The sequence below is a fragment of the Culex quinquefasciatus genome, chromosome 3 (genome assembly GCF_015732765.1).
Source record: "Culex quinquefasciatus strain JHB chromosome 3, VPISU_Cqui_1.0_pri_paternal, whole genome shotgun sequence".
Taxonomy (NCBI): domain Eukaryota; kingdom Metazoa; phylum Arthropoda; class Insecta; order Diptera; family Culicidae; genus Culex; species Culex quinquefasciatus.
In genome coordinates, this window is record NC_051863.1 from 51,891,605 (window position 1) to 51,918,498 (window position 26,894).

At 37.6% G+C, this 26,894-nt stretch overlaps 1 protein-coding gene across 1 annotated transcript in view; it reads left to right on the forward strand.

Annotated features, from left to right (window-relative positions):
- The window catches only part of LOC6046005 (D(2) dopamine receptor), a 33,494-nt gene extending 8,797 nt beyond the window's left edge, over positions 1 to 24,697 (forward strand). Inside the window, exons 2-7 of the mRNA XM_038264794.1 lie at positions 8,065 to 8,501; positions 11,550 to 12,262; positions 18,530 to 18,754; positions 23,072 to 23,784; positions 23,853 to 24,076; positions 24,142 to 24,697. Coding sequence (XP_038120722.1) covers positions 8,194 to 8,501; positions 11,550 to 12,262; positions 18,530 to 18,754; positions 23,072 to 23,784; positions 23,853 to 24,076; positions 24,142 to 24,331 — 2,373 coding nt within the window. The 5' untranslated portion in view covers positions 8,065 to 8,193 and the 3' untranslated portion in view covers positions 24,332 to 24,697. The remainder of the gene's footprint in view (positions 1 to 8,064; positions 8,502 to 11,549; positions 12,263 to 18,529; positions 18,755 to 23,071; positions 23,785 to 23,852; positions 24,077 to 24,141) is intronic.
- The last annotated feature ends 2,197 nt before the right edge of the window (positions 24,698 to 26,894 follow it).

Below are 26,894 nucleotides of genomic sequence, written 5' to 3' on the forward strand. Positions count from 1 at the left end.
AAACCTGCAGTTGCCATAACTCTTCTAAACTAGTCAGGGCTGCAGAGTCGGGTTCCTTCAAGCGACTTTGAATCCATACTTTGAAGACAACTCCGACTCTGGATGCAGGATATGACGTCAACGCCGACTTCAGCTCTCCAAAAATCGACGGTAACATTTCAAAAGGCATCATGTACATTTTGACACTTTCTGGGTTATTGCATATTCTGAAAGTACTCCTATTAAGCTACCTCTCCACCAAAAATGAGCAAAAGTTACTTCAGTAAAGTCTGTTTAATAATGATTTTAAATAAAGTAACATAAACAAAATCTCTGCCATCAGCAGTCCCTGTTTATATAGCCCTGTCAACCTGTCAAACAAAAGACTACATGAACCTCGTGACGAAAAAAAAGCAACATGAACAAAGCGCCATGTACATTCGGCGAAGAAAAACGAACCATAACAAAGCGTCCCCCTCAATGACAGCAGGGTGATATAGACGTTGGTGATTTCAAAAGAAGTTATGTTTGTTTTTCTCAAATAAAATTAGGGAAATAATGTTTTATTGAATTTGGATGATCAAGTATCAATAAAAGCAACGTTTTTCATCGTTTGTTATCATTAAAACATCTTATTTTGCTTTTATATTAAAATGGGAATTGAAAATGGATGCTCAACATTCAAATGCGTTTTTCTCAAAACGCATGGTTTGTACATGATGCTTTTTGAAATGTTGGCGTCGAAATACCCGACTCCACAGATTCCGACTCCAAGTGAAAGTTGCTGAAAATTAGCTGAATCCGATGCCGTCTCCGAGGTCTCACTCCAGCTCGAACTTCAACGTCAGCTCCGACTTCCTCGCTCTGTCAAAATAATAACAGTTTTTGTTATTCACATTTCAAAAATTCTCAATAAATAAATCAATAACAAACTTAACAAAAAACAACTTTCAAAAGTTAATTTTATCAGATTAATTTATCTTAAGGACACCATTTCATGGTCAAATAAATAACCACAATTAAATTGGTCAAAATTATTCCATAGTTCTAGCCAATTTTAGTAAAGTCCCTTAGGGGGTATATGAAATATTAAAAAAAATAACTTTCAAAATTTCAACTTTTAGAATAATTTTAGCTTAAGGACCCCATTTAATGGCCTAAATAATGACCCCGACGAAAATGGTCAAAATTATCCCATAGTTCTAGCCAATATTAGCAAAGTCTCTTAGGGGGTATATCAAATAATTTTAAAAAAATCAGCTTTCAAATTTTCAACTTTTTAGAATAATTTTAGCTTAAGGACCCCATTTAATGGCCTTAATAATGACCCCGACGAAAATGGTCAAAATTATCCCATAGTTCTAGCCAATATTAGCAAAGTCTCTTAGGGGGTATATCAAATAATTAAAAAAAAATTCAACTTTCAAATTTTCAACTTTTTAGAATAATTTTAGCTTAAGGAGCCCATTTCATGGCCAAAATATTGACCCCGACGAAAACGGTCAAAATTATCCCAAAGATCTAAACATATTTAACAAAAGAAAAAATAATAACAGATTGTGTTATGGACACTTAAAAACTTTTCCATTTGTGCGATTTATGGTAATTTTATTTCTAAGTCAGAATACCAAACGAATAACAAATCTTGTTATAAGGAGAGTTTTTGAAATGTATAACATTTCCTCTTATTAGCGTTTTCAGTATAATATCACTTCAATACCAAATCTTGTTATTTTATCAGAAAATGTTATTATTTCACTTCGGATTATCAAAACTTTGCAAAATCGAATAAAAAACACTATTTTCTGTCCTATTTTTAGGGGTCTAAACACCTTAACTATTTCTTAGTGATTTAAAAAAAATCCAAGATTTATTTAAATTTATATTTGATTGAAATGGGGTCGCAAAATTCTATTTGAAAAAAAATAATCACTTCAGATAATCGGGGTTTTGCACAATCGAGTTTGAACTACAACAGTTGTCTGGACAACAGTTGCGCTGGAATCAGACACGCGTGTCAGTGCTTAGCTTACAGTTAAAGGCCATTTGATTTTTGTCGAGAAACAATGGAACCACGGAAAGAGTTCACTCTGAGGATTCACGAAACACGAAACCATGGAAACGGAACTTGTGATCCGACTGCACCCGCTTCAGATGTTCGAACATTACATGATACTAAAGAAAATGTTGCGCAAGAACTACCGGTGCACTTTTGCTACCATCGCGGCCACTGGCCATCACAGGAATTTTGTTTTTGCCTTTTAAAATCTATAAAAAATCAAATTTTTTTTCCTAATGAAAAAATTACCCTTCTGGGTTATTGTAGATTCGAAAACTAATTACATTAAATTTCCCTTAAAATAACATATTCCATTTTTTTTACAGTTGAGTAACGGAAAATGGCAGAGCTTTTAAAATAATTTTGGGGTTTTTATCGATGAAAAAAAGTTTTTTTTAGGAATTTTGAGTACGCCATCAAATCGGGCGTCAAATTTTACATAAAAGTTTCTTTGACACCAGATTTCTATCTCATCACCATTTCAGGCTGCAAATAATTGAATTTTTTTTTTTAAGCATGTAAATCCCAAACAACCCCCCCACCCCCCGTCGAAGACCATCCAAAAAAAATGTCTACGTGGTTTATGGATGGCCCTCTTCCCAAGCATTTCTCAGAAAAACCTAGCTAATCAGGATCATTCGCGAAAGTGGTCGGAAAATTAAAAGTGCATACATAATAAAACATAATCCGTTGGAATTAAAAAGCGGTGGGCTTCTTCGCGAACGAATACTAATTCAACCCATTTGCTCCGGGTTTTGCAATTGTCGCACTGCAGCTATTTTGGTTCCAATTCCCGGGCCTGTTTTTCCCTATCCTAGAAAACAAAGCATAACAAACAACTGACACACGTACTTTTAATAAGAGCACTGGGGAAAAAAGGATAGCGTTCCGTCGGGATCGTGCCAGCCTTTCGCACGTGAAACTTTGGGTAAATTTGAAAGCCCTTTTTATGCCGCATTGTTTTCATCCGACAACCCGTTAAACAGCGGAACAGCATACCCGAGCAGACGGAAATAACCTGGGAATATCATTTTTTTGATTTTTGAAAATACTTGGCCAATAACATATTATGTTATTTATAACAGGATTTGTAATTCGTCGTTGTGATTTTTTTTGTTATTGGATTGTTATTGTAGTAACAGACTAATTACATTTTAAGTTATTCTTCGAACAAATTTTTGTTATTATTTTTTGTTATTTTAACAACTAATCCTAACATCCTAGTAACAGTTGAAGTCATTTCTCCATAACAAAAAATGTTATTCCCAAGTTGTTTTGGCTTTCAACCAATATCAGACCAATAACAAATTTTGTTATGATAACATAAATTGTTATTAAACTCTTATGCAAAAATGGATTTTTCAAGATGATTCCATTCCATTTTCTGTTATTTTAACAGTATTTGTGATTGAAATGGCATGAATTTTGTTATCACCGTCTGCTCTGGTATCACGACTTTGCCCGGGCATACGAGCATAAAATGTTATTGGCCTAGTATTTTCAAATATTAAAAAAAATATTCCCAAATTATTTCCGTCTGCTCGGGTGACGTTCAGTTGCAGCCCGAACAGACGGTAATAACTAAATTTATGCCATTTCAATAACAAAAACTGTTAAAATAACAGAAAATGTTATGGATTCTTCTTGAAAACTAAATTTTTGCATAAGAGTTGAATAACAGTTAATGTTATCATAACAAAATTTGTTATTGGTCTGATATTGGTTGAAAGCCAAAACAACTTTGGAATAACATTATTTGTTATGGAAGAATACCGCCAACTGTTATTGGAATGATCGGATTAGTTGTTAAAATAACAAAAAATAATAACAAAGATTTGTTCGAAGAATAACTAAAAATGTTATTAGTCTGTTATAACAATAACAATCCAATAACAAAAAAATCATAACGGCGAATAACAAATCTTGTTATAAATAACATAAAATGTTATTTGCCTAGTATTTTCCAATATCAAAAAATGTTATTCCCACGTTATTTCCGTCTGCTCGGGAGCTCATAAAAAGCGTTTTCAACTGAAATCGAGTGATAAACAGCTCAATAGGAAGTGAGCAAGTAAGTTTCTATCAACAGTTTTACAAAACCAGTTGTTTAAATAGTGAAAATCCAAAAATTTTATTGAGTTAGGAGCGAGTGCTTAAGGCTCTGAAAGGCATCATTCCCGGTCGGCCATTCGGCGGCCATGTTTGTTTTAGAAAAACATTCAAATCTTGATTCAGTATGTTTTCAATCAAAAAACGGTTTTCTTTGTGTTTTTTGTAGCAGCGTTGTACATATTGTGATTATTTTTTCATTTCAATTTACTTTTTCTGGACCCCGAATCCAGAACCATCATTGACAGTCATTGCCCCAAAAGTGAAAGACTCCTTCTAACACCTTAAGGGGTTTCATACTTGTAAATCGTCAAAAATGGCGGAGATTGGTATGAGCACACATTCAAACTTTTTTGAAAGTATTGTTGCAGGGCATTAAAATATACATTTTCATCTATTAACAAAATAAATATGAAGACATTTGGATGTACCATTGCCGTGATATAGCTATTTTAAGTTAGCGGGTGCCACGATATCTCAACAATGCTTTGACCAAATCGGCTCAAAATTTTGATGAAGACTCGTTTAACCGGTCCTGTGTGCATGACGAAGGCCGATTTTCAAAAACTTAATTAAAAAAAAAAGATTAAAATATTTTTATATTTTTCATATGAAAAATCGTCAGTTTTTGATTTTTGTATTTTTTCAAAAAGTATGATTTCAAAATCGGGCTTCGTCATGCACACGGGATATGTCTAGAGAGTCTTCACCTCAAATTTCAGCCAATTTGGTCAATCCCATATCGAGATATCGTGGCACTCAGCTCGGTGTTTAGAGAAAAACGTTCACAAAGTTTGACAGTTCGCTTTGCGCATTGCAAATTTGTGAACTTAAATCGTCTCTTGCTCAGTTCAGTCACGAAATATCTTCATGAAACTTTCAGGAGTGATTGAAAATCGTCTTTTAAGTGAATTTAGTGAATTTTCTGTAATATGAAATTTTGTGATTTTCTACATGTAAACATACGAGAACTTCCTCTACTCTGTGCAATGTTGCCGCTTATCATATAAGAATGTTGTTCCGATTATATTCGCTACGTTGCCACACGTTTTCAGAAGCAGTTTATCACATTTGCATGCACGTCTATTGTAAGGTTCGTACAAATTTGACGTTGCACAAATTTTGGAACTTTGAATGCCAAATTTCTAAACACCCTATAAAATGGTCAGTAGGGTGGTCCAAATCCGAGCTTTCTCGGGGCTACCCCCTGAAATCAAAGATCAAAGATTTTTACCTGTGAAGGGCGCAATAGTCGTGCAATTTTTATCAATGATGAAGGACCTTCATCATTAAATTTTGCACAACTTTCCCGAAGACACCATATGGGTAATTCTCCGCCAACTCACACAGCAGTTGCCCCAACCCCTCTTCGATTTGCGTGAAAGTTTGTCCTAAGGGGTAACTTTTGTCCCTGATCACGAATCCGAGGTCCGTTTTTTGATATCTCGTGTCGGAGGGGCGGTACGACGCGATAACTCGTATTGTTTATTAGTAAAACCCTTATGTCTATATATCAATTTTTTTATAATTGTCTGCTCTACAACTTTGTAGAACATTGTTACACTCTTAAAAATAACCCCGCAAAGTTAGAAAAAACACGAAATTTTAAAATGAAAAATGTTGTTCTAAATGAAAAAATGACCCTTCTGGGTCAATGTAGATTCGAAAAGTACATTAAATTTCCCGTAAAATGACATGTTCCAAAAATTTTTACAGTCGAGTAATGGAAAATGGGAGAATTTTTAAAACTTTTCTAGTGTTTTTTTTTCGATGAAAAATACGTTTTTTTTTTCGGAATTCTGAGTACGCCATCAAATCGGGCGTCTAATTTTACATAAAAGTCTCTTTGACATCAAATTTCTATCTCATCACCGTTTCAGGCTGCAAATTATTGAAAAACACCTCTTTTTTCGCATGTTCAAAAATGGAAGGGGTCGTACCGCCCCTCCGACACGAGATATCAAAAAACGGACCTCGGATTCGTGATTAGGGACAAAAGTTGCCCCTTAGGACAAAGTTTCACGCAAATCGAAGAGGAGTCGGGGCAACTTTTCCCGATTTCGTGTGAGTTGGTAGAGAATTACCCATATTTTATTTTAGGATTTTTTGCTGAAAAGTTATTACCTTCTGAAAATTACCATTTTACGCGGCCTTTGGGAAGGTTGCTCTAAATTTAATGACGGTCCTACATCTGAGAATTGATAAAGATTGGACGACAATTTTACCTCCACAGCTCAAATTTGGAATTACGCCTATTGATGGGTCAATCTTTGATTTCAGTGGGGTAGCCCCGAGAAAGCCCGGATTTGGACCACCCTAATGGTCAGCTAAAGAAAAAACATGTTTGATATTGTTTTCAGTTTTGATTATTTAGGGTTTAGGGTTTTATCCGAAACGTTAAACAGATGACATGCGGCAAGAAAGCACGACGACGTCGATTTTGACGGAAATTTTTGGGCACTCTGCCAGCCCAAAATTGATTTGAATCCCTTGTTCGCTAGAAGGCTTTATCTGGGTGGTAGAAATAAAAAAAAAGAAAAGAAATAAATGGACGGTCGCTCTCAATTCCGCCCGGATGGATGGGAATAATCCTGGCACGGCGCAATAAAACTGCACGTAAATCATACCGGCTGGTCGAACAAACCGTAACAAGACCTGCCAGGACAGGGCGGGCAGCCTCACCTCAGCACAGTACGGTGCGACATCGAGGGTTTGATCCAGTTAATTCGCTGTTGTATGGACCCACGTTTAGCTGGAAAAGTTTGACCATTGTTCAACATGATTCTTTGATTAGACCACCAACAATCAAACAACAAAGCTTTCACTGTACAGAAGCGTTTTGCTGTTTTTTGTTTGTACTACAGAGGCTCTCTAGTTTTATTTTATTCCAATTTAACAACACAAGAATAATGAAAATCTCTGTCAAGCGCATGAATTTCGGTATTTTAACCCCGAACATACGGTAATAACTAAATTCATGCCATTTCAATAACAAATACTGTTAAAATAACAGAAAGTGTTATGGAATATTCTTGCAAAATCCAACTTTGCATAAGAGTTCAATAACAATTAATGTTATCATAACAAAATTTGTTATCGGTCTGATATTGATTGAAAGCCAGAACAACTTGAGAATAACATTTTTTGTTATGGAAGGATACCGCAAACTGTTATTGAGATGATCGGATTAGTTGTTAAAATAACAAAAAATAATAACAAAGATTTGTTCGAAGAATAACTTAAAATATTATTAGTCTGTTATTACAATAACAATCCAATAACAAAAAAATCATAACGGCGAATAACAAATCTTGTTATTAATAACATAAAATGTTATTGGCCTAGTATTTTCAAATATCAAAAAATGTTATTCCAGCGTTATTTCCGTCTGCTCGGGACAGCAGAAGGCAAGACTTCAAAAAATGACAGTGTCAGTTCAGCAGCACAACACATGCTTCCTCAATGCAAGGGGTTTGCTGTACCTAATCCGAAGGTTCGTAGGTTGGAAGGTGATTTTTCTCTGTATCAGACGGGTTGGGAAATTCGACTCTCTTGAGATGCCGCTAGAGCATGGCGGGGGAAACCCTTTTGGGGGAATGTTCCTAAACGGTAGACCAAATATAACCGCATCAATCGTAAGCTCTGGATAAAACACGTTAAGTTACTATAGAGAAGTATCGCTGGTTGGAAAACGGCTTACCGATCTGTACAGATCGAACCAACTTCACTGCCAACAAACGGAAACGAGCGAAAATTTGGTTTTTTTTTTTCGAAAAATAAAACGGAGACAAATCAAATTGTTCCCTTTACAAAAACTCGAAACGAATTGTCCGAAGTAATTGCAGAAAGTCATACTAAATTCATAGTGTTAGCAATTAAAGAGCCTATTCAATGATTGAACATCTTGTCATTTTCAGCACCCTTTTTGGATTTGATCACCGATCCCGAGCCTACAAAGATGAACACCAGCACGGACAACAGTACCAGTACCACCTTCGGAATCTGGGCCTCCAATTAGCAACTGCTAAGAACGGAGGGGGGCCGACATGGCAATTGACCACAATCCGATGGACTGGTGCACGAGTGACCACTGGTCCACGTTTCGCTTTCTGCTGTCCTGTGCCAACTACAACAACACCTGGACGTCGTACTGGGGTCCGGACATCATCTGCGGCTACGGTGTCACAGAACTGATGCCAGCAGCAGCAGCCACCAGGACATCAGCCGGACCGTCAAATGTTCCTGCCAAGAGTGGCACCGCGGTCAGAGCTATTGTGCAGTGTTATCAGAACTTGAAGTGTGTCCTGAAATCCGTCAGCCCCAGCAGCAACAGCAGCAGTAGTGGGACTGGAAAGTGAGTAGGGCAATTTAAAAACAGTCCAGTCTCGATTATCCGATGTTTCGAGTATACGAAAGTTTGTACGGGACTTCGGATAATCGAATCACGAAGAAAAGAAGAAAAAAAACGATTTTTTTTGTTTCTTACTTTTTACACCATATTCAAACTCGACGACCCAATTTTGGTAGAAATTGAATAGTTGATTGCCTTAACAAATACCAAATGTAATTTTTCAATATTTCAGCGCCGTCATTTTGGCTGCCATCTTGTATTTAAAATGTTGTAATCACTTTAGAATAGTTTTGGGATCATACTTAAACTCGACAATCAGGAATAAGAAAACAAAATTGTTTTCGTAATTCGATTATCCGAAACGACATTTTTCCGAGGCCTTCGGATTATCGAGTCTGGACTGTATCATACGACTGGACACTGGACATACAACGTGTTAGGGTGGTCCAAAAAATGGAAATTTTCGACGATTTTCGCAAAAACCAAATTTTTCCGCGCCATTTCAACCCTATCTAGCTCTCTTGGGCTTCATCCATAAAGTACGTCACGCTAAAATCAGCCAAAATTTACCCCCCCACACCTCCCCCCTTTGTCACGCTTTTCCTATACTTATAACATGCAATATCACACTTGCTCAGACCCCCCCCCCCCGTGACATACTGTATGGATGACGCCTTGGACGCAAATGAAGGGTGATTGATTGGGCCTCAAGAAAAAAAATGTTTGCAGTTTCAAAAATCTAGCTTTAGGTATATTTGAAAACTTTTAAACTTTAAGCTTTAAAATTTAAGCAATGACCTATACATTTTTGTGTACCAAAAGTTGCGTCTTTCAATTACAAAAATTGTAGTACCCAAAACACAGTGGTCCAGATCGCAAAATTAAGTGGAAAATGGATTTTCCGTAAAATGATGAAGTTTTGGAGCTTTGGTGTCTTCAGAAGAGTTGTTGCATATGGCAAGAAACAACTTTTGGTTTGGTTGAAAATTAGGGTGGTTCACGATTAGGGTGATTTTGGATTAATCAAAATTAATCAACAAATGCAAACTAAACCTGAAGAGCAACAACTAACCACTTATTTTGTAAATCAAATGTGATTATTATAAGAAAGGTTCAATAAAGTATATTTAATTCAAAAAAACATTTAAAAGACCTTATGTAATTTCAATAATTTAGCATATCGTAATTTTAATATTGCTGCATTTCGAAGCAGTTACATCGGTTCAGAAAGTTGTTAAAGATGTATCTTGTAGAAATTTTTACGAGCTTTCTGAAAAAAATAAACTGAAACAAAAAATGCACGTGGCTTCTATGAGACTTTTTGATTTATAAGTTTGAAAGTCATTTTTGGAGTTCAAAATTTTTGTAAAGAAAACCTAAAATGGAAGGAGCAACTCTCCTAAAAAAACACTTATTACATAGTTATCATTTATTAAATAGTTGTTTTAAGTGGTCTGTTTCGGTGGACAACCCTACTCTCCTTACTGTTTATGCGCACCCCTAGGCTTTTGACAGTTGGTCTGTGCGCGCAAAGAGAAGAACATCAAAACAACAACATCACTCTTGAACAAACACGTGAAGTAGACGGACGGAAATAAAGGAGTTTAGTATTTAGTTTAACCATTCGTGTCTTGCCTTTTTCTCGATCCTGCGAAGCCGGTGTACGCAAACATCTAACAGTCTAACAGACAAAAAATGAATGCCAGAAACTTTTTGATAAAAGTTACAAACCACAATAAATGGCAAACATCCTTGTTTTATCATAATTTTTATTTTCAAAACCGCTGTTTCTTCACAAATATTGGACTTAGGGTAGTGGGGAACTTTTATGAAAAAGTGTCTGGAAAATCGATTCCCGCTCTGGTTTTTCAAAATTTTGATGTTTTAAGATCACTTAAAAACAGTTTTAGTAAATGATTTTTGTAATTTTTAAGGAGTTTTCTTCGTCCTGAATTTTTCATGATTCTTTTGAAAACGTATTAGGCCAAACTCACAAAAATTTTGAACAAAAAAAAATCGTGAGCTCGCCTTTAAATTTGACTTTTTAACTTAAAAATTATTTAATCTAATAGTAGCGACGTGCATTTTTGTTTCAGTTCGTCAAATTTTCCAAATGAGCAACTTTCTACCAAAACCGGAAATGGATTTAATTTGTTTTTTTTATTTGGCTCAAACTTTGTGGGGACTCTCCCTATGACCAAAGAAGCTATTTTGTGTCATTGGTTCACCCATACAATCCTTCATACCATTTTGTCAGCTCTTTCTACAAAAATGGTACGTAAATATTCAAAAATCTTTCACTTATGAGTGAATTTTCTGATTAATTTGGTGGCTTTGCAAAGTTGTAGGTATTGTTGAGGAAATAATAGATGCACAGAAAAAATTGCACAAAAACTCAATTTCCCAAAAAATGTATTTTTTGATTTTTTGATATGTGTTAGGGGACAAAAAACCCGCAACATTTGAGAAATAGAGAAGTATGGTCAAAAAATCTGCCGTCGAGTTATGAATTTTAGAAAAAATGTGATTTTTGGGAATAAACGAAATTGCATGCAACAATTTTTTGACTTAATTATTGTATGTTAAAATGAATTTGCAATCAAAAAATACTTAACAGATTTTTTGATAAAGGACCCCTTTTTCAAGATAAAACCAGTTCAAAAATTTGCTATAAAATATTCTAAGAGACATTAAAGATTGGTCCTCTGGTTGCTGAGATAAAGCGGTTTAAAGAAAAAAAAAAAAAAAACAGGAAAATTGAACCCACCATTTTCTAATGTCGATATCTCAGCAACTAATGGTCCGATTTTCAATGTGAAAACATGAAACATTTGTGAAATTTAACAATACTTTGAAATTTTTTAGTCAAAACTAATATTTTAAACGGGTCAAACATTAAACATTACGCTCTTTTGAACTGTTAGTTTCTATCCGCGAAGTAAAAAAAAAATCGTCGTTTTTTTTCTGCAAAGAAACAACGATTTGCAAAATCGTGGAAAATTGCTCAAGACAATGAATAACTTCATGCTTCATTTTATCCTCCCATGCCAGCCCCAACATCCGATGGACGGACGCTTTGTACGAGTGCAGCTCCTGGAAGGTGATAACCAACGCCGGTGACGGCTTGGTAAAGGACTGCTTCGCCAGCTTCAACAGCACCGTGCTGGCACGGAACATCTTCCGGCCGGTTTCGGAACTGCTGCTCAAACTGCCCAAGCTTACGCTAGAGCTGATGGCCGCTGGGGGCAGTTCGGCGGCGATGGTCACCTCTTCTGCCGCGGGTAACGGTTCCGAGCTGCCGTGTGGCATCCGGAGTGCCGGCTCTTCCCGGATCAACCTGCACCAGCAGCAGCAGCAGCGGTACCAGCTGATCTGCAACAACAGTGCCGGACGGTTCACCTTCTACGAGAACGATTCGTTCGATCTGGTCAACTCTACGGCGGCTCTGCTCGAACCCGTCCAGTGTTTGCTGAACGTCGAGTACGACGGCCTGGTGGAACAGGTGGCCAGCATGGTCATCTTTAACGGGTCCATGCCGGGACCGCTGATGGCCACTGCGGTGGCGCCCAAGTACCAGTGGAGCTTCCTGTTTGTGATACTGTTCATCTTTGCCGGCGGACTCGGCAACATCCTGGTGTGTCTGGCCGTCGCCCTGGACCGGAAGTTGCAGAACGTCACCAACTACTTCCTGCTGTCGCTGGCCATTGCCGACCTGCTGGTGAGCTTGTTCGTGATGCCGCTCGGGGCGATTCCGGGTTTTCTAGGTGAGTTGTATTGGAGTTTGTATGTGGAAAATCGTCAAAATCTATGGAGAAAAACAACTGTTTCAGTTTCAGTTCTAGTTTCAGTCCGATCCTTATCATTAGCACGGGTTTTAAAGAGTTAGGGGAAATATACCCTTTCTCAGCCTATTTCTATTATCGGCCTATCAGCACTTTGATTATGAAATACAGCTTTCATAAAGTATTTTTGACTTTTCCAAAGTAATAAATAGCTCAAATCGTCGCCATCGTGCTAACTTGTCGTACGTGCATTTTGGGCCAAATTGAGTTAAGAACGCCATTTTGTGCAGCTCACAAAGCCTCACCTTTTGACCTTCACAGATCCCCAAATTTCGATTTCAATCCTGAGATATTCAACAAAAACCGAAAAAACTCCGTGCATTTTTGTCACTTTACATATGAAAGAAGTTTCAATCTTGTCGTGCTATCTTGTCACTCCATGAAAATTGATGTAAGTGCGACAAAAGGCCAAAGGGATTTCAGGCCTGGAAAGTCAGGATGCGTTTGTCGCACGTACAAGCTAGACTACCGTAAACATTTGTAATTATAACTCGGGACTCCAGCAACCAACTTCAACCAAACTTTGGGACAATGCACAGAATGGTCAGCCAAACAAAACGTGTTTGTTATTGTTTACATTGCGTGCTCTCGTTTTTGTATATTCAAGGTCAAACATTAAAACGCGTTTTTCTCGGAACGTCAAAATGGCGGGTGCGACAAGATAGCACGACGACGTCGAAATAATAGTGAGCAAGCAACTCTCCAATGTTGATGTATCTGAATATGTTGATATAATAGCGGAAAACTGCAAAAGTGATGAGAATTGGTCGAACGGCTTAGACTGATTAAAATGGGTATAATTCCCCTATCAGAATTTTACGAAAAAGTATTTTGAAAAACTAATGATCTGCAGATTTCGCAGGATCTACAGATCCACACAATACTTTACTCTCAAAAGTTTGCGTTTTATGTACACTAAAATATACAAAAAAATAAAATCACTTGTCAAGACGAAGTTTTGTCTTTCTTACAAAAAAAAGTTTAAGGTTTGCTTTTGGAAAAGCGTTTTTCTCAGAAATCTTAAAAAATTCGTGCACGGTGAGGATTCGTCCCAGGAAAAAATCTTATTACTAAATTGAATTTTGGCCCGAAACCCGGAACTCAAAGTCTGATTTTTGAGAGTTCTTTTTCTGAAATACATGAGCGATGTCTGTATCCGCTCTTAAAAATTTGTGTCTTCCATCACTGGAAAACCGCTCATAAAACCCACAATTTTTATATTTCAGACCTGTAGCCGTGGGGTCAGAGACGAATATTTTATTTTTCGATTCACAATTTTCGACCAGTAAATGTGGTCAAAGCCATTTTTAGAGGTATTTTTTGGACTATTTTACAGATAACACTATCAAATAAAAGAATTAAGTTTCAAACAAAAAGCCATTCGAAAACATGCGCCATAAACTGCTTGGGTCCAAAATTTCCAAAATGTATTTCCAAAGATATAGCCATATTAGTGTGTTTCGTTCTTGCTCGAAAGCTCGACAAGTCTTCAAGTCGAAGCTTCAAGTCGAAGCTTCAACGCCAGCGCTTTTACGCTGCGCGTGAAAGTTTTCTTTCTGGCTTCTCATAATAGATCGACAAAGTGCAATAGCGATACATATTTTTTAAGTTAATCATAGACTTACATTAAAGACTGAGTACCCTTTATTATTTTCTAATAATGTCAATCCAATTTGTTTTTTTAATTAAATTTAAATATCTTGCGACTAGTGCGTCCATCCCGGGAATTCCCGGGACAAAATTCCCGGGATTTTTCCAAAACCGGGAATTCCCGAATCCCGGGATTTTTGATACAAAATTCCCGGGATTTTTTTCTAAAACCGGGAATTTCCGAAGTTAAAAAATAAATAAATTTTGCTCTGGAAATTCAGCTTTGGTTGTGGAAAAAGATGCACACAAACCCAGCAATCGATAAGTATTTTATAAAATTAAATTTTGTATTCGGCATATATCAGCATTAATTTGGCTTACCAAGGAAAATTGTTAAAATTTAGTTTACTGATCCGCAAAAAAGCCTAGTGCTTAAGATATTTTCTATGTTACTTAATAAATTTTTGAAGAGACTGGATATTATATTTAAGTATTTAAATGATTTTAAAGCTGAAAAAATCATATTTTTCTTTTTTTTTCAATTCTCAAATAAATTTTTTAAGCTTTTCTAGTTATATCATATAAATAAATAAATAAATAAATAAATAAATAAATAAATAAATAAATAAATAAATAAATAAAGAAAAGGAATATATTTATAAGTAAGGCTACTAACTCTTGCAGAGCAAAAATCCGTACACTTTGCCGATATGACCCCATGGTATAAAAAACTGTTTAGGCATTATTTAGATAAATTTGGAATTTGGGACTTAAAAATATAAAACAGTGTCGTATTTAGAGCTTACAATTTTAACTTTGCAATCATAGTGCTTATGACATGAATATTTAAAAACATACACAATGTAAACCGTGATTTGACGATTCGAATCATTATGTTTTTTCCTTTTTTTTTCTTGAAAATTTCTGAAGTTTACAAAATGTAAGGATTAAGGAGATTTTAAGGATAATATTGTTCTGAGTGTTTTCACAAAAACTATGTGTTAATCCAAATTTACACAGGTTTTCACTAGCTTTAGATAGCCTTTGGTTATTTTATTGAATAAATATGTTTTGAAAGAAATATGAAAAGAACAATTATGTAGTTTTTTTTAAGGACAATAAACTTTTTTTTGAAAATAATTCTTTTAATATCAAACTGACAGTTCGATAAAGATATTTAAATAAAAAAAGCTTTGGCCAAATCAAAAAAGCATTTCAATCCAAAAAGTTATTATTGTAACCATTAAAAATCCGGCCTGATAAAAATTCGCGAAGAAGGTCTTGAATCCGTACGGTAAAGAAAAAAATCGTATAGTTAGCCTTATTTATAAGATTAAGCCTTATTTATAAGAGACTTACTTATTAAAAATTGTGGTTCATTTAAAATTCAAAACAATGAACAAAAAAACAATTTTAAATTTCTCTTAAGCATTCAAAAAACTGCTGCCCTTGTTTAGATTGGAGTTTTGATTATCACCAATTAATAGTATTGAGCTAATTCTATGATTTAAGCATGAAATACCTAACAAATATAATGGAAATATGAATTTTATTACTGTTTCAAAAATATCCCGGGATCCCGGAAATTTCCGGGATTCCAAAAATATTTTTCCCGTTTCCCGGGAAATTCAAAACCCGGGAAAATTGGACGCCCTACTTGCGACAAATAATGTACCTCTGAAATAAAAAAAAAATGGCATTCAAGGTTTAGATTCGAAGCTTTAGGTAAAATTCTCACTGGGTGGTAGCATTATGTTTCTGAAAAATTAATTGCACCACCTGTTCGGAATTTGTACGTTGACTTATTTAATTTATTTTTCGTGCAAGAAAAACTGCAAAATCTGTTTACCTGTGGCAAATTCGTGGTAACTCAATCTCGCAAAATCACCAGTGTGTATGTTCATGTGTGTGTGTTTGTCAGGGACAAACATTTCCAGAAAGTTTCGCGTTCTCGTTTTTGTTTAAATATGTGTGGAAAACTACTTCACAATACGTTTGCCATGTGAAACAAAATTTTGATTTTTTTCCATCATTTTAAGAATTAAAAAATCTTCATGTCTCAGGTTACGGCTTACAATAAAATTGAAAAGGTTTACATTTAAGAACCCATCAATTTTGCAGCACATTGCTCGATTTGCACTTCATTCCAATCCACTGAAAACACTTTACGGTTCAATGATTTAAAGAATGAGCATTATGGCGCGAACAACAATACCCGTAATATTATTTCTGCCACATTAATTGTACGTGGAAAAATGGGTGTTGTTGTTCCAGGATAAATACTACCAGGCAAATAATTGATTTTTTTTTTCAAACAAAGCACCGTACCATTGGAGAGTATCAATGCAAAAGCATATTCAATTGGATCAGTGCAAATTTACGTTCTGATTTTGGCTTAAATATTTTCTTATTTGCGACCCGTAATTGAATCTGGAAAAAATAATCAATTGCGGTTGAAAGAAGGTTTTTCTTCACCCAAAACTTTGTAAACATTCCTTATCATTATGTTATGGTGGGCTTTTGAGACAGCAGATTGCATGCCAAATTGGGATTCGGTTGAACCCGACCCTCTTCGATATCAGTGAAACTTTACAGACAGGTTCTGAAATTTTGAAAATCTCTGGATGTTATATTTGAACAACCCCTACTGACAATCGTCCAAAGTCCTATACTTTCTGAGATACAGCGGCTAAAAAATAAAATATAGATCAAAAACAAAGGTATTGGCCATTTTTTGTGTTTTTTTGCCATTTCTGTTTGTTAATCTTGATTTTTCAGCCTAGAAAATATTTTTAACGAGAAGCTTGTCCGATTTCTGCAAGTTTGCATTTGACGTATCTCAATTTAAGGGTGCACAGCAACGAAGGAAGTTGTTGTCTTCTTATTCAAAAATTGTCAAACTTACGGACCCAATCCTGCAATAACTGGATTGTACAATTAATCAAACTTTGTTGTAAATGACTTTGTAGACAGTACTTTAGGGGATGAATAAAAAAATATTTCGATAGTGCCCGTAGTTTCGAAGATACTAAAATGTCTGTAACAAAAATCTGGGTGCAAAAGCTCTGGTTGATGTGCACCGTTAACAAGCAAATTTAATACCCAGATAACTACTATCTTACTGACCACAATGAAAAAATTCTGTAGCTTGTTTTCAGTTAAAAACCACCAATAAAAGGCTTATTCCCTTTTTTACATTTTTATTTTTAATACCGCTATATCTTCAAAAGGATTACCATCGAATATGATTTTTAATTTAAATTGAATAATCCGATAGAAAAAGTGTGTATTTTTATTTCAGTGCAGTTTTTCAGAAAGCTTGTCAAATTTCTTACAAGTTTGTCTGTTACAGCTTCGAGATACAGCAAAATTTAAATTGGAAATTTCAAAAAAAAAATTCAAAGGCTTACGCCCTTCTATAATGTAATTCTCGAGTGCAACTTGCTCCTTACAGCATTGAGGCTTTCTAGACCAAGTGAAAACAATACACACTCAACCCCCGGTTGTTTGGTCACTTTTTCGTCTGACACTTTTTTAGTTTGTACCCCGTTGGTTGGTCAAAGTCAAACTATAAAGTGACACTTTTTACACGGCGCTCACGCACACTATCAAAACGAACGTTTGATAGTGTATGTGAACTCCGTGTAAACGGAGTTTCAAACTAAAAAGTGACCCCGTACGTTTGACACCAGTTGGTGTCAAACCATCGGGGTTTGAGTGTAATTTAAATCAAAAATGGCGAATTACTTGTCCCAGTGTCCTGATGCAAACAAAGGTCGAGCTCGAGCTGTCATTGGCCCTGCGAAACATGTAAGCTGTCATCTCTCCGCAGGCCTTTCAAAACCAGCTATAAGATGCATGGCAAAAAAAATATTGCTGGAAAGTGAAAGTAGATCTGATGCAAACTGTTGGAAGTCAACCCTAAGTGCAGCCCTGGTGATTAGATTTAGTTAGCTTTAGGCGCAGTAGGCTTTGCCACGCGCATCTTTTATATAAACACCACCCACTCTGTGTTAACGCTCTTTCCCCGAATAAACGCCAACTCGTCACAAACAAACCAACTTCTGTGGCACTCAGTGGTGTGAACGTGTTAGAAAATGTTTGACTAAAAAGCCTTATAAATTTTATAAACGCAAAAAAACTATTTACCTGTATCTTTTCGGGATCAATCCTTAGCGCTATGGGATGTTCCTCAAAGTTGTTTTCCGGATCGAAACCTATAAGAAATCTTTAAGACGAGAACATTTTATCGGGTTTACGAAAACTTTCTAGAAGAAGAGTTAAAAAACGTAAAATAAATTTAATTAAATTCAAAATCAGTCAAAACTGGACCCACAAAACCTCTAACCGATTGAGCTCAAATTTTCAGGTTTGCTTCTAGGGCCATAATACTTAGAAATTCCGTGAACAAACTACTTAACATGTTAGCATAAAATGTTATACCAAGTCAAGGAACGTATACATTATCAAGGCAATTCATATCCTGTCACGTGCCTGCACTTGCTGGTGTCACTCAATGCCTCGTGATGCAAAATGTGTGCAACAAACAGGGTTCATTTTTAATCTTTTCTCCCGGTCTCCCGATCTTTTTTTTTCCAGGTTACTGGCCGTTTGGGTTCACCTGGTGTAACATCTACGTGACGTGTGACGTGCTGGCCTGTTCCGCCAGCATCCTGCACATGTGCTTCATCAGCCTGGGCCGGTACCTGGGCATCCGGAATCCGCTCGGGAGCAGGCACCACGCCACCAAACGGCTGACCGGCATCAAAATCGTTCTCGTGTGGCTGCTCGCGATGCTGGTGTCCAGCTCGATTACCGTTCTGGGTGAGTTTATTATTGACGATGACGTCTAGAGGAGGTCTGGTGGGAAGAATGCATCCAAACCGTATCCAAAGATTCCCAAATTCCCAAAGAAACCAGACCTCACCTTAACGTCACTGGTTGGTTTGTGGTTGCGAAATTGCATTTCATGGCGTTCGACATCTCATCCCGGGCAACAGGATTAATGGGACGTGCTTAAAAAAATGGAGGCAAAATAAAACGAGCAAAAAAGTGTCTATTAAAAATAGTTATCTCGTTCGTTTCGTTATGCTGAAGCCTTTTGTCAACAGCAAAGGCCCGGGCAATGAGCGTGGTGGCAGAACAGATCGTGTTAACTCATCACATCGTCGCCGTCGTGCTAACTTGTCGTACGTGCATTTTGAGCCAAATTGAGTTAAGAACGCCATTTTGTGTCAAACATTAAAACGCGTTTTTCTCGGAACGTCAAAATGGCGGGTGCGACAAGATAGCACGACGACGTCGACATGTAATTTTGACCAAGCAAAAACTAACTTTTAAAATCCATCTATCGGGCTAATGCTTTCCTCACGCCTATCCGGACATTATGTTCATCCTGCTAGAAAGAACTCACAAGCAGCAAAAAGTTCTACAAAAAGTTTTCTAGATACCTAGCTAGCTATAGCTAAGTAGTTTGGAGTTTGGAAGAGTACTTGAAAAGAAAAAAAAAACATTTTTGCTACTTGGCGTTAGTAATAACTCTAAGCACCCTACACAGCAAAAAATCCGATGGTAAAATCGCATGCAAAAGCATGCACATCACCTTCGTAAAAAAAAAACGCTTAATATTACACACTGCATGTACAATTTTTGCAAACACAAAAAAAAGTAGCAACCGACGGGATTCAAACCCAGCACCAACAGTAAGGACTGGCGCCTTAGCCCACTAGGCCATCAGACCGATGAAAAGTTTTAAGAATAAACGCATATAAGAGCTTGACATTTCGGTCAAGTAGGTTTCCCATACTGATGGGCTACATATTTCAGGGTGTAAAATCACATAAAATTGCATAAAATAATGCAATATTTATTTTACACCCAGGCCTTTTACAAGCACTAAATTGAAGTTTTTATTCAGTACTAAATCAGCACTCGAATGCTTTGAAGTTGTAAATAAGCTTTGCGAATGCCTCAAAGTACCAAAACTTTGCAGCATTACAACTGGCATTAAATCACCATTTACGACCTTCAAAATGTGCTTCAAAGCATTTGATGTTTATCAACAAAGTAACCCATCCATACGGGAAACATTTCAGCCAGTCACGCTGTTATTGACTTTTATCCTTCTCCCGTTATACTGTTCCCGTAAGCGTGCGGGTTAAGGCGCATTTCCCCCAGTGTGCAACAGTTTTATTTTTGCGTGAACTGGGTTCAATTCCCGCTGACTGAAATGTTTTTTTTTTTGGATATTTTTTTTTGTGGAAAACTGCAACCTGTAATTAAGCCAAATTTTTCAAAACATATGCCCATAGCACAAAGGACATTATCAAAAGTTCTCTGGTAAATTAAATGACTTTTCTCGCAAGCAAAAAGCTGCTTTCCGGAAGTCTGATACACTTTGTGAAATTTTGCCAACCGTGGACCAAGCACTCCTCGGAAAACAGTTTAGGTTAGCCGTTAGCCATTACTTGTCCCTATTAACCCCAAGCCTTCCGTAATTGATTGTACGGTACTTGACTGGATGGCCGCAATTTGCTGAGTGACTCGTCAATAGTTTTCGTCCAACAAAATGACAACGGGTTTTTCTCATGAACCAGAAACTCGAAACAGCAGAAAGAAAGTCTTCCTTAATGTTCGATGCATCAACCACATCGATTAAAACCTTCAAAACAAACACTCATTTCAGAATACAATCATTCCTCATATTCGGAACAGTTTACAGATCGGCCAATGTTCAACAAATCATAGAAAATCGATAATTGAACATAATGATTTGCTTTTACCTTCATGTGAAAGCTTTTCTTGCGATCTTTCGATTGATGTATAGACCGGCTGTACATTTTTACGTTTTATATCAAGTTTTCAAAGAAAAACATTGACCCTTGAAATCCACAAATTCGGAACACGTTTTTCTTACGATGTAAACAAACTTTTGTTTCTCTCCAGGAGTACATATTTTTAACAAAATAATGACTTCGCACTCTGAAACCAATAAAACTCATGATTGTAATGTTTTATGAATGGTCTGATAACTTTTTTTTGTGAAAATATCAGTTAAATTCAGGTGTTCCACAATTGTGGGAGACACAATAACATCCCACAATCATGAAACAGGCAATTTGGAGGCAGTGTTTTGCTGCTCTGGATAAAATAGTCTGGAAATGCAGTTTTTGTTTAAAAAGTACTACTTTTACTAGTGAAATAGCAAGAGAACATCCAAATAAAGGCCCTAAAAATAGCAGGATCGGCAGAAAAGTTACATTTTGCATCCTGTTGACAAAATACCACAAAAGTGTTCCGAATATGTGGGATGACTGTACATCAGTTGGCTGGCGCGCATCCTGGAGATCGACGAGAAAAATGCAAGAATAACATCAAAGTGTCACACTCACACATGAAACGCAACAGAGGAGAAAAGCAACTCGCGACAAAATTTTGAGGCTAGGAATTTTGACAGGTATGAGTTTCATAAAGTATTCGCCTCCTTTTCTCTCCCACAGAAAACTGAGGACAATGTATCTGTCAAACTAGGCCAAACTGTTAAAGTCACTCACAAAATGAACTTTGAGTGATTTGAGTTCATTTCTGACGTCACGATTTTCTCCTCTACAGGAGAAAAAAAATAAAGGAGGCCCACCACCAAGTGTGTGGAGCAGCTAGCTGTCCTTTTTTTCCCCCAGCCTTGACGTCGATAAAGCAGTTTTTTTTTTGTTCGAGCTTTCGGTGAGGCATTAAATCGGCATCACTGTGCGCCACTTGAAATATTTCTCAAGGGAAAAGTGCTGATTTAATGTTTTGAAGCATTATTTGCTGGTATTAAATGCCAATAGAATGCTGATTTAATGCCGCTATTTAGTGCCTCGCGGTTACTTGGGTTCTATGATCAAAAGCGACCCTAAACCTTAACCGATTTGGCTCAAAATTGGCACACCCAAGTAACCATCCAGCATTAATATAAATCATAAATTAGCTGTTCATCAGCATTCACCAGCTAGTTAGTCATAAAACAGCTAAGATCAAAACAAATCAGCTCTAAAACAATTGCTTTAGGCTTTGCTGAAATGCAGCTGAATTATTGCTGCTCCTAGCAACACTGCTGGTTTTTTCCCATTAACTGGCAACACAGTAGAGGTGTGAAAGAGAGAGAATGAAGCAAACAAAAATAAACACATTTCTTACTCGCTCATCCCTTAAACTAGAACAACCATCACAAACCTGCGGAGAAAATTTCCGATGTCAGTTGGTGGCTGAGATTCACCGTGATTTCATGCTTTAGCAGGTGCTGTCGATTTTTTCAGTCCTTATCGAAATTTTTCATAAAAGCTGAATAAACAAAATGAGGACTAATGTTGCGATTATTATGAAAGAGAATCGCTTCTTTTGAAAAAAGTAGGTTGGCCTAAAGGTTGACATTTTTCGGGCCTCTTCGGTGCCTAAAGAATCTTCAGAATTCGCCGTGGGTACTGGGGTACGGGTCATAATGGAGGAACCTGCTCCAGCAGAGTCTGACGGAGCATATACCACAGAGTTATTTTAGGTATCATGCAAAGTACAAGCATTGGTAGGTTTGAAAACAGCTGCGGTAAGCCAACTCCAAATTGGGCGAATGGATAAAGGCGCAGAAAATTCAACACATCGGTGGCAAACTCCAGCATCAAGGCATTACATCTCCAACATCTACCTTTCACGCAAAAAAATCGGCTCTTCTCCACACGGACAGCTGAGTCGGTAACGTGGTAGTAAACAAACCAAAAATAGATCAGAAGATGGGGAGGGGAAATAGAGAGAGCCGAGAGAGCCACATTTTTGCTTCTCTCAATTTTTTTGACGTTTTGTGCAGGGTTGGATCAACAACAGTAGAGGCTAGCTGGAAATCAGAAATATAAAGTCCAAAACCGATCGCAAATCAGCTGTAAAAGCGCTTTTAGTGCAGATGTCTAAACTTATTAGCAATAATCCGCAGCTGGTAAAGCGCTTGTAGTGCTGAACACTGACTTGTTTTAGGGCTGTTTGGTTACTTGGGCAGTTACTTATTTTGACCTAAAGAATAGAACTGGGGGTATCTCTTGAGATTTACCAAAATGAGGCAAATCTGGACATAGTATATTATACTACTCTTTTGAATTTTCGCTCACCTTCCAGGTATTGTCAACCGCAGCAACATCATGCCGGGCCCGCAGGAGTGCGTCATCAACAACCGGGCCTTCTTCGTGTTCGGTTCGCTGGTGGCCTTCTACATCCCGATGGTGATGATGGTGGTCACGTACGCCCTCACGGTGCAGCTCCTGCGCAAGAAGGCCCGCTTCCTGCAGGAACATCCGGAGGGCGAACTGTTCCGAAGGTTGGGCGGCAGACTTTCCGTCTCAAAGCATCCGCCACCGCCGGGTGGCACCGGTGGGTCCTCCCAAACGGACCCGTTCTGTTGCAACCAGCGAGAGACGACGGTCGGCGGCGGTGGGACCGGTCCCTGGCGATTGCACGGGACCAACCTCGGTTCCATCTCGGCGTCGACGCAGTCCGGTTCCGGCTACAGCAACGGTGGCACCGGAGATCACCTGGGCGGACCCACGCGGATAGCGGGTCAACTGGCGAGGCACCACCACCACCACTTGCACCATCACCACGCGCAACCACCGCCACGACGGCGTGGAACCTGCGACCAGAGCACCCAAACGCCGGCCAGCATCGAGCGGGAGACGCGCCAACGGCAACGGTTCTGCTCGTTCCGGCTGCCGCTGAATCCACCGCGCGTGCCAACGCCAAACATTCACTTTAATTTGAAATTTCTCGCTAGTAAAAAGCGCCGCAACAACCTGTCGGCGAATGCCGTGGCCACCGAACAGAAAGCCACCAAGGTATAACATCTTTCAAGTCTCATCTTAACGGGAATCGCTAAATTCCTTCCCCCTCTTCCAAACGACAGGTCCTGGGGCTGGTGTTCTTCACGTTCGTCTTCTGCTGGGCGCCGTTCTTCGTGCTGAACATCCTGTTCGCGGCCTGGCCCGACATCTACGTCCCGGACCAGATCGTCAGCGTCTGTCTGTGGCTGGGCTACGTCTCGTCCACCATCAACCCGATCATCTACACCATCTTCAACCGGACGTTCCGGGCAGCGTTCATCCGGCTGCTGCGGTGCCGTTGCGAAAAGTGAAAAATATCTCCATCACGCGATAGAAGTTAGTCTTGACCAAGTTCCTTATTCTTTGTTGCAGGTCGGGTCGTCCCGCCCGGTTCCGCTCCGTAACGGACAGCCGGGGAACCATCAGTGTGTGCAACCCGTCTGCGCTGCCGTTGGCCATCTCGCTGCAGGGTGCCGCCCCGCTGCTGACGCCCACCAGCACCCAGGTGACGCCCCTGAGTGACTTTCGTGGAAGCTACGAAATCACCGACGACGACTGTTAGACTGCTGGCCGTACAAATGGTACCTGTTTTTTTTTAAGTCAACGCAGTTAATTAACCCCAAGCAAGACTGGGATGGGACATGGAGCAATGGAACAAGTTAACTTGCAAAACTTTACACAACTCACCAAGGATCGTCACGATTCGACGGAACACGAGCCGTACTTAGCTGTTACCAAGATTAGAGATTAAGGAAATTTAGGTACACTTTTACTCGATGGCAAACCCCTGTTCACTAGTCAATGCTAATGAATGTTTGAAGAATCAAAAGAAAAACTGAAGCAATGTAAACCAAAAGTATTACGTTCAAAGCAAACTGAGCACAAAACGTCTTAAGCGGTAAATGTTTAAAATAAATGTTATAAGAAAGAAAAAAAAACAAAACATATTGCTGGAATAAAACAGTTGTATTGTTGGCCGTTCATGGTGGAGCATTTACTGATGATGGTGACCTCTCTGAAATGTTTTTTTGTTTACCTTCTAATGTGTGTTTTTGTCTATTCCTCCTGCCTTCAGCAGAACTTGTTTTGACCCTATTGAACAACAATTTTTTTTAGAAAAAAAATTAAATACGGAAATTTTTCAATCGAAATCAAGCTATAAGTGGCTAAATCTTAAAAACAATGCACTCTTTAAAACAAAACCAAATGGTACAATTCGTTTGCAAATTTGCTGTAATTTTTTGTTCTTACTTCGCTATGGCTCAAAAGTTGCGGGTTTTGTTCTCTAAAACATATCTAATATTTCAAAAATTAAACATTTCTTATTTTAGGAAATTTAATTTTTGTAAAGAAAATAATTTTTTTTTTTTTATAGATGCATGTGCCTATATTTTGCTGAATAGTTCTCATTAAGAGCGAGTTTTTCACCGATGTGAAACAGGTCGTATCGAGGTGCTCCGATTTGGATGAAACTTTCAGCGTTTGTTTGTCTATGCATGAGATGAACTCATGCCAAATATGAGCCCTCTACGACAAAGGGAAGTGGGGTAAAACGGGCATTGAAGTTTGAGGTCCAAAACACATGAAAAATCTTAAAATTGCTCGCATTTCCGTAAATCTTCATCAATTCCAACTCTCTTAGATGCATTCGAAAGGTCTTTTGAAGCCCTTCAAAATGTGCTATAGACATCCAGGATTGGTTTGACTTTTTCTCATAGCTTTTGCAAATTACTGTTAAAAATGGATTTTTTTAAAACCTTAATAACTTTTGGCAGCAGCCTCCTACACCCATACTCCCGTAGGTCAAAAGATAGGTAATTTCATGGACTATAAGCCTACGGTATTAACTTTTTGGCCAATCGCAGTTTTTCTCATAGTTTTACGATTTTTCTAGAACAAACATTTTACAACTTTAGGTTTTGCTCTGTTGGACTCCATAGCGGCACTTTTTGGTCTCAATTTTGACATATTCGGAATCCTCTGAAAATTTTACATTAGATTGAGGTGTTGGAATTTTGAATTTGATTGGAAATAATGGCATTTAGAATTAATTAAAATATTATTTAGAATTTTGTCGGATTAGGGGTAAACAAGTTTTCGCCTACTTGATACAGCATTTGACGTATTGATCATAGGATAAATAAGATCTATTTCTTTTTTCAATAATGTTTTATTTAATTATTTTTTAAATCAAAATTACAACTCCAATACTTCTAACTTACGTGAAATTGACCGAGGATTCCGAATATGACAAAATTGAGACCAAAAAGTGCCGCTATGGAGTCTTACAGAGCAAAAACTAAAGTTGTAAAATGTTTGTTCTAGAAAAATCGTAAAACTATGAGAAAAACTGCGATTGGCCAAAAAGTTAATACCGTAGGCTTATAGTCCATGAAATTACCTATCTTTTGACCTATGGGAGTATGGGTGTTGGAGGCTGTTGCAAAAAGATATTAAGGTTTTAAAAAAATCCATTTTTAACAGTAATTTGCAAAAGCTATGAGAAAAAGTTAAACCAATCCTGGATGTCTATAGCACATTTTGAAGGGCTTCGAAAGACCATTTGAATGCATCTTAGAGAGTTGGAATTGATGAAGTTTTACGGAAATGCGACAAATTTTAAGATTTTTCATGTTTTGTGCCCGTAACTTCCCTTTGTCGCTCATATTTGGCATGAGTTCATCTCATGCATAGACAAACAAACGCTGAAAGTTTCTTCCAAATCGGAGCACCTCGATACGACCTCTAGAACAAACCGAGCAGAATCTACAAATACTGCCTCTTAATACTTACAACTTTGCCGAACCCGAGCAGACGGGAATAACTTGGGAATAACATTTTTTGATATTTGAAAATACTAGGCCAATAACATTTTGTGTTATTTATAACAAGATTTGTTATTCGTCGTTATGATTTTTTTGTTATTGGATTGTTTTTGTAATAACAGCTAATAACACTATTAGTTATTCTTCGAACAAATTTTTGTTATTATTTTTTGTTATTTTAACAACTAACCCGATCATCCCAATAACAGTTGACGGTATTCTTCCGTAACAAAAAATGTTATCCCGAGCAGACGGAAATAACTTGGGAATAACATTTTTTGGTATTTGAAAATACTAGCC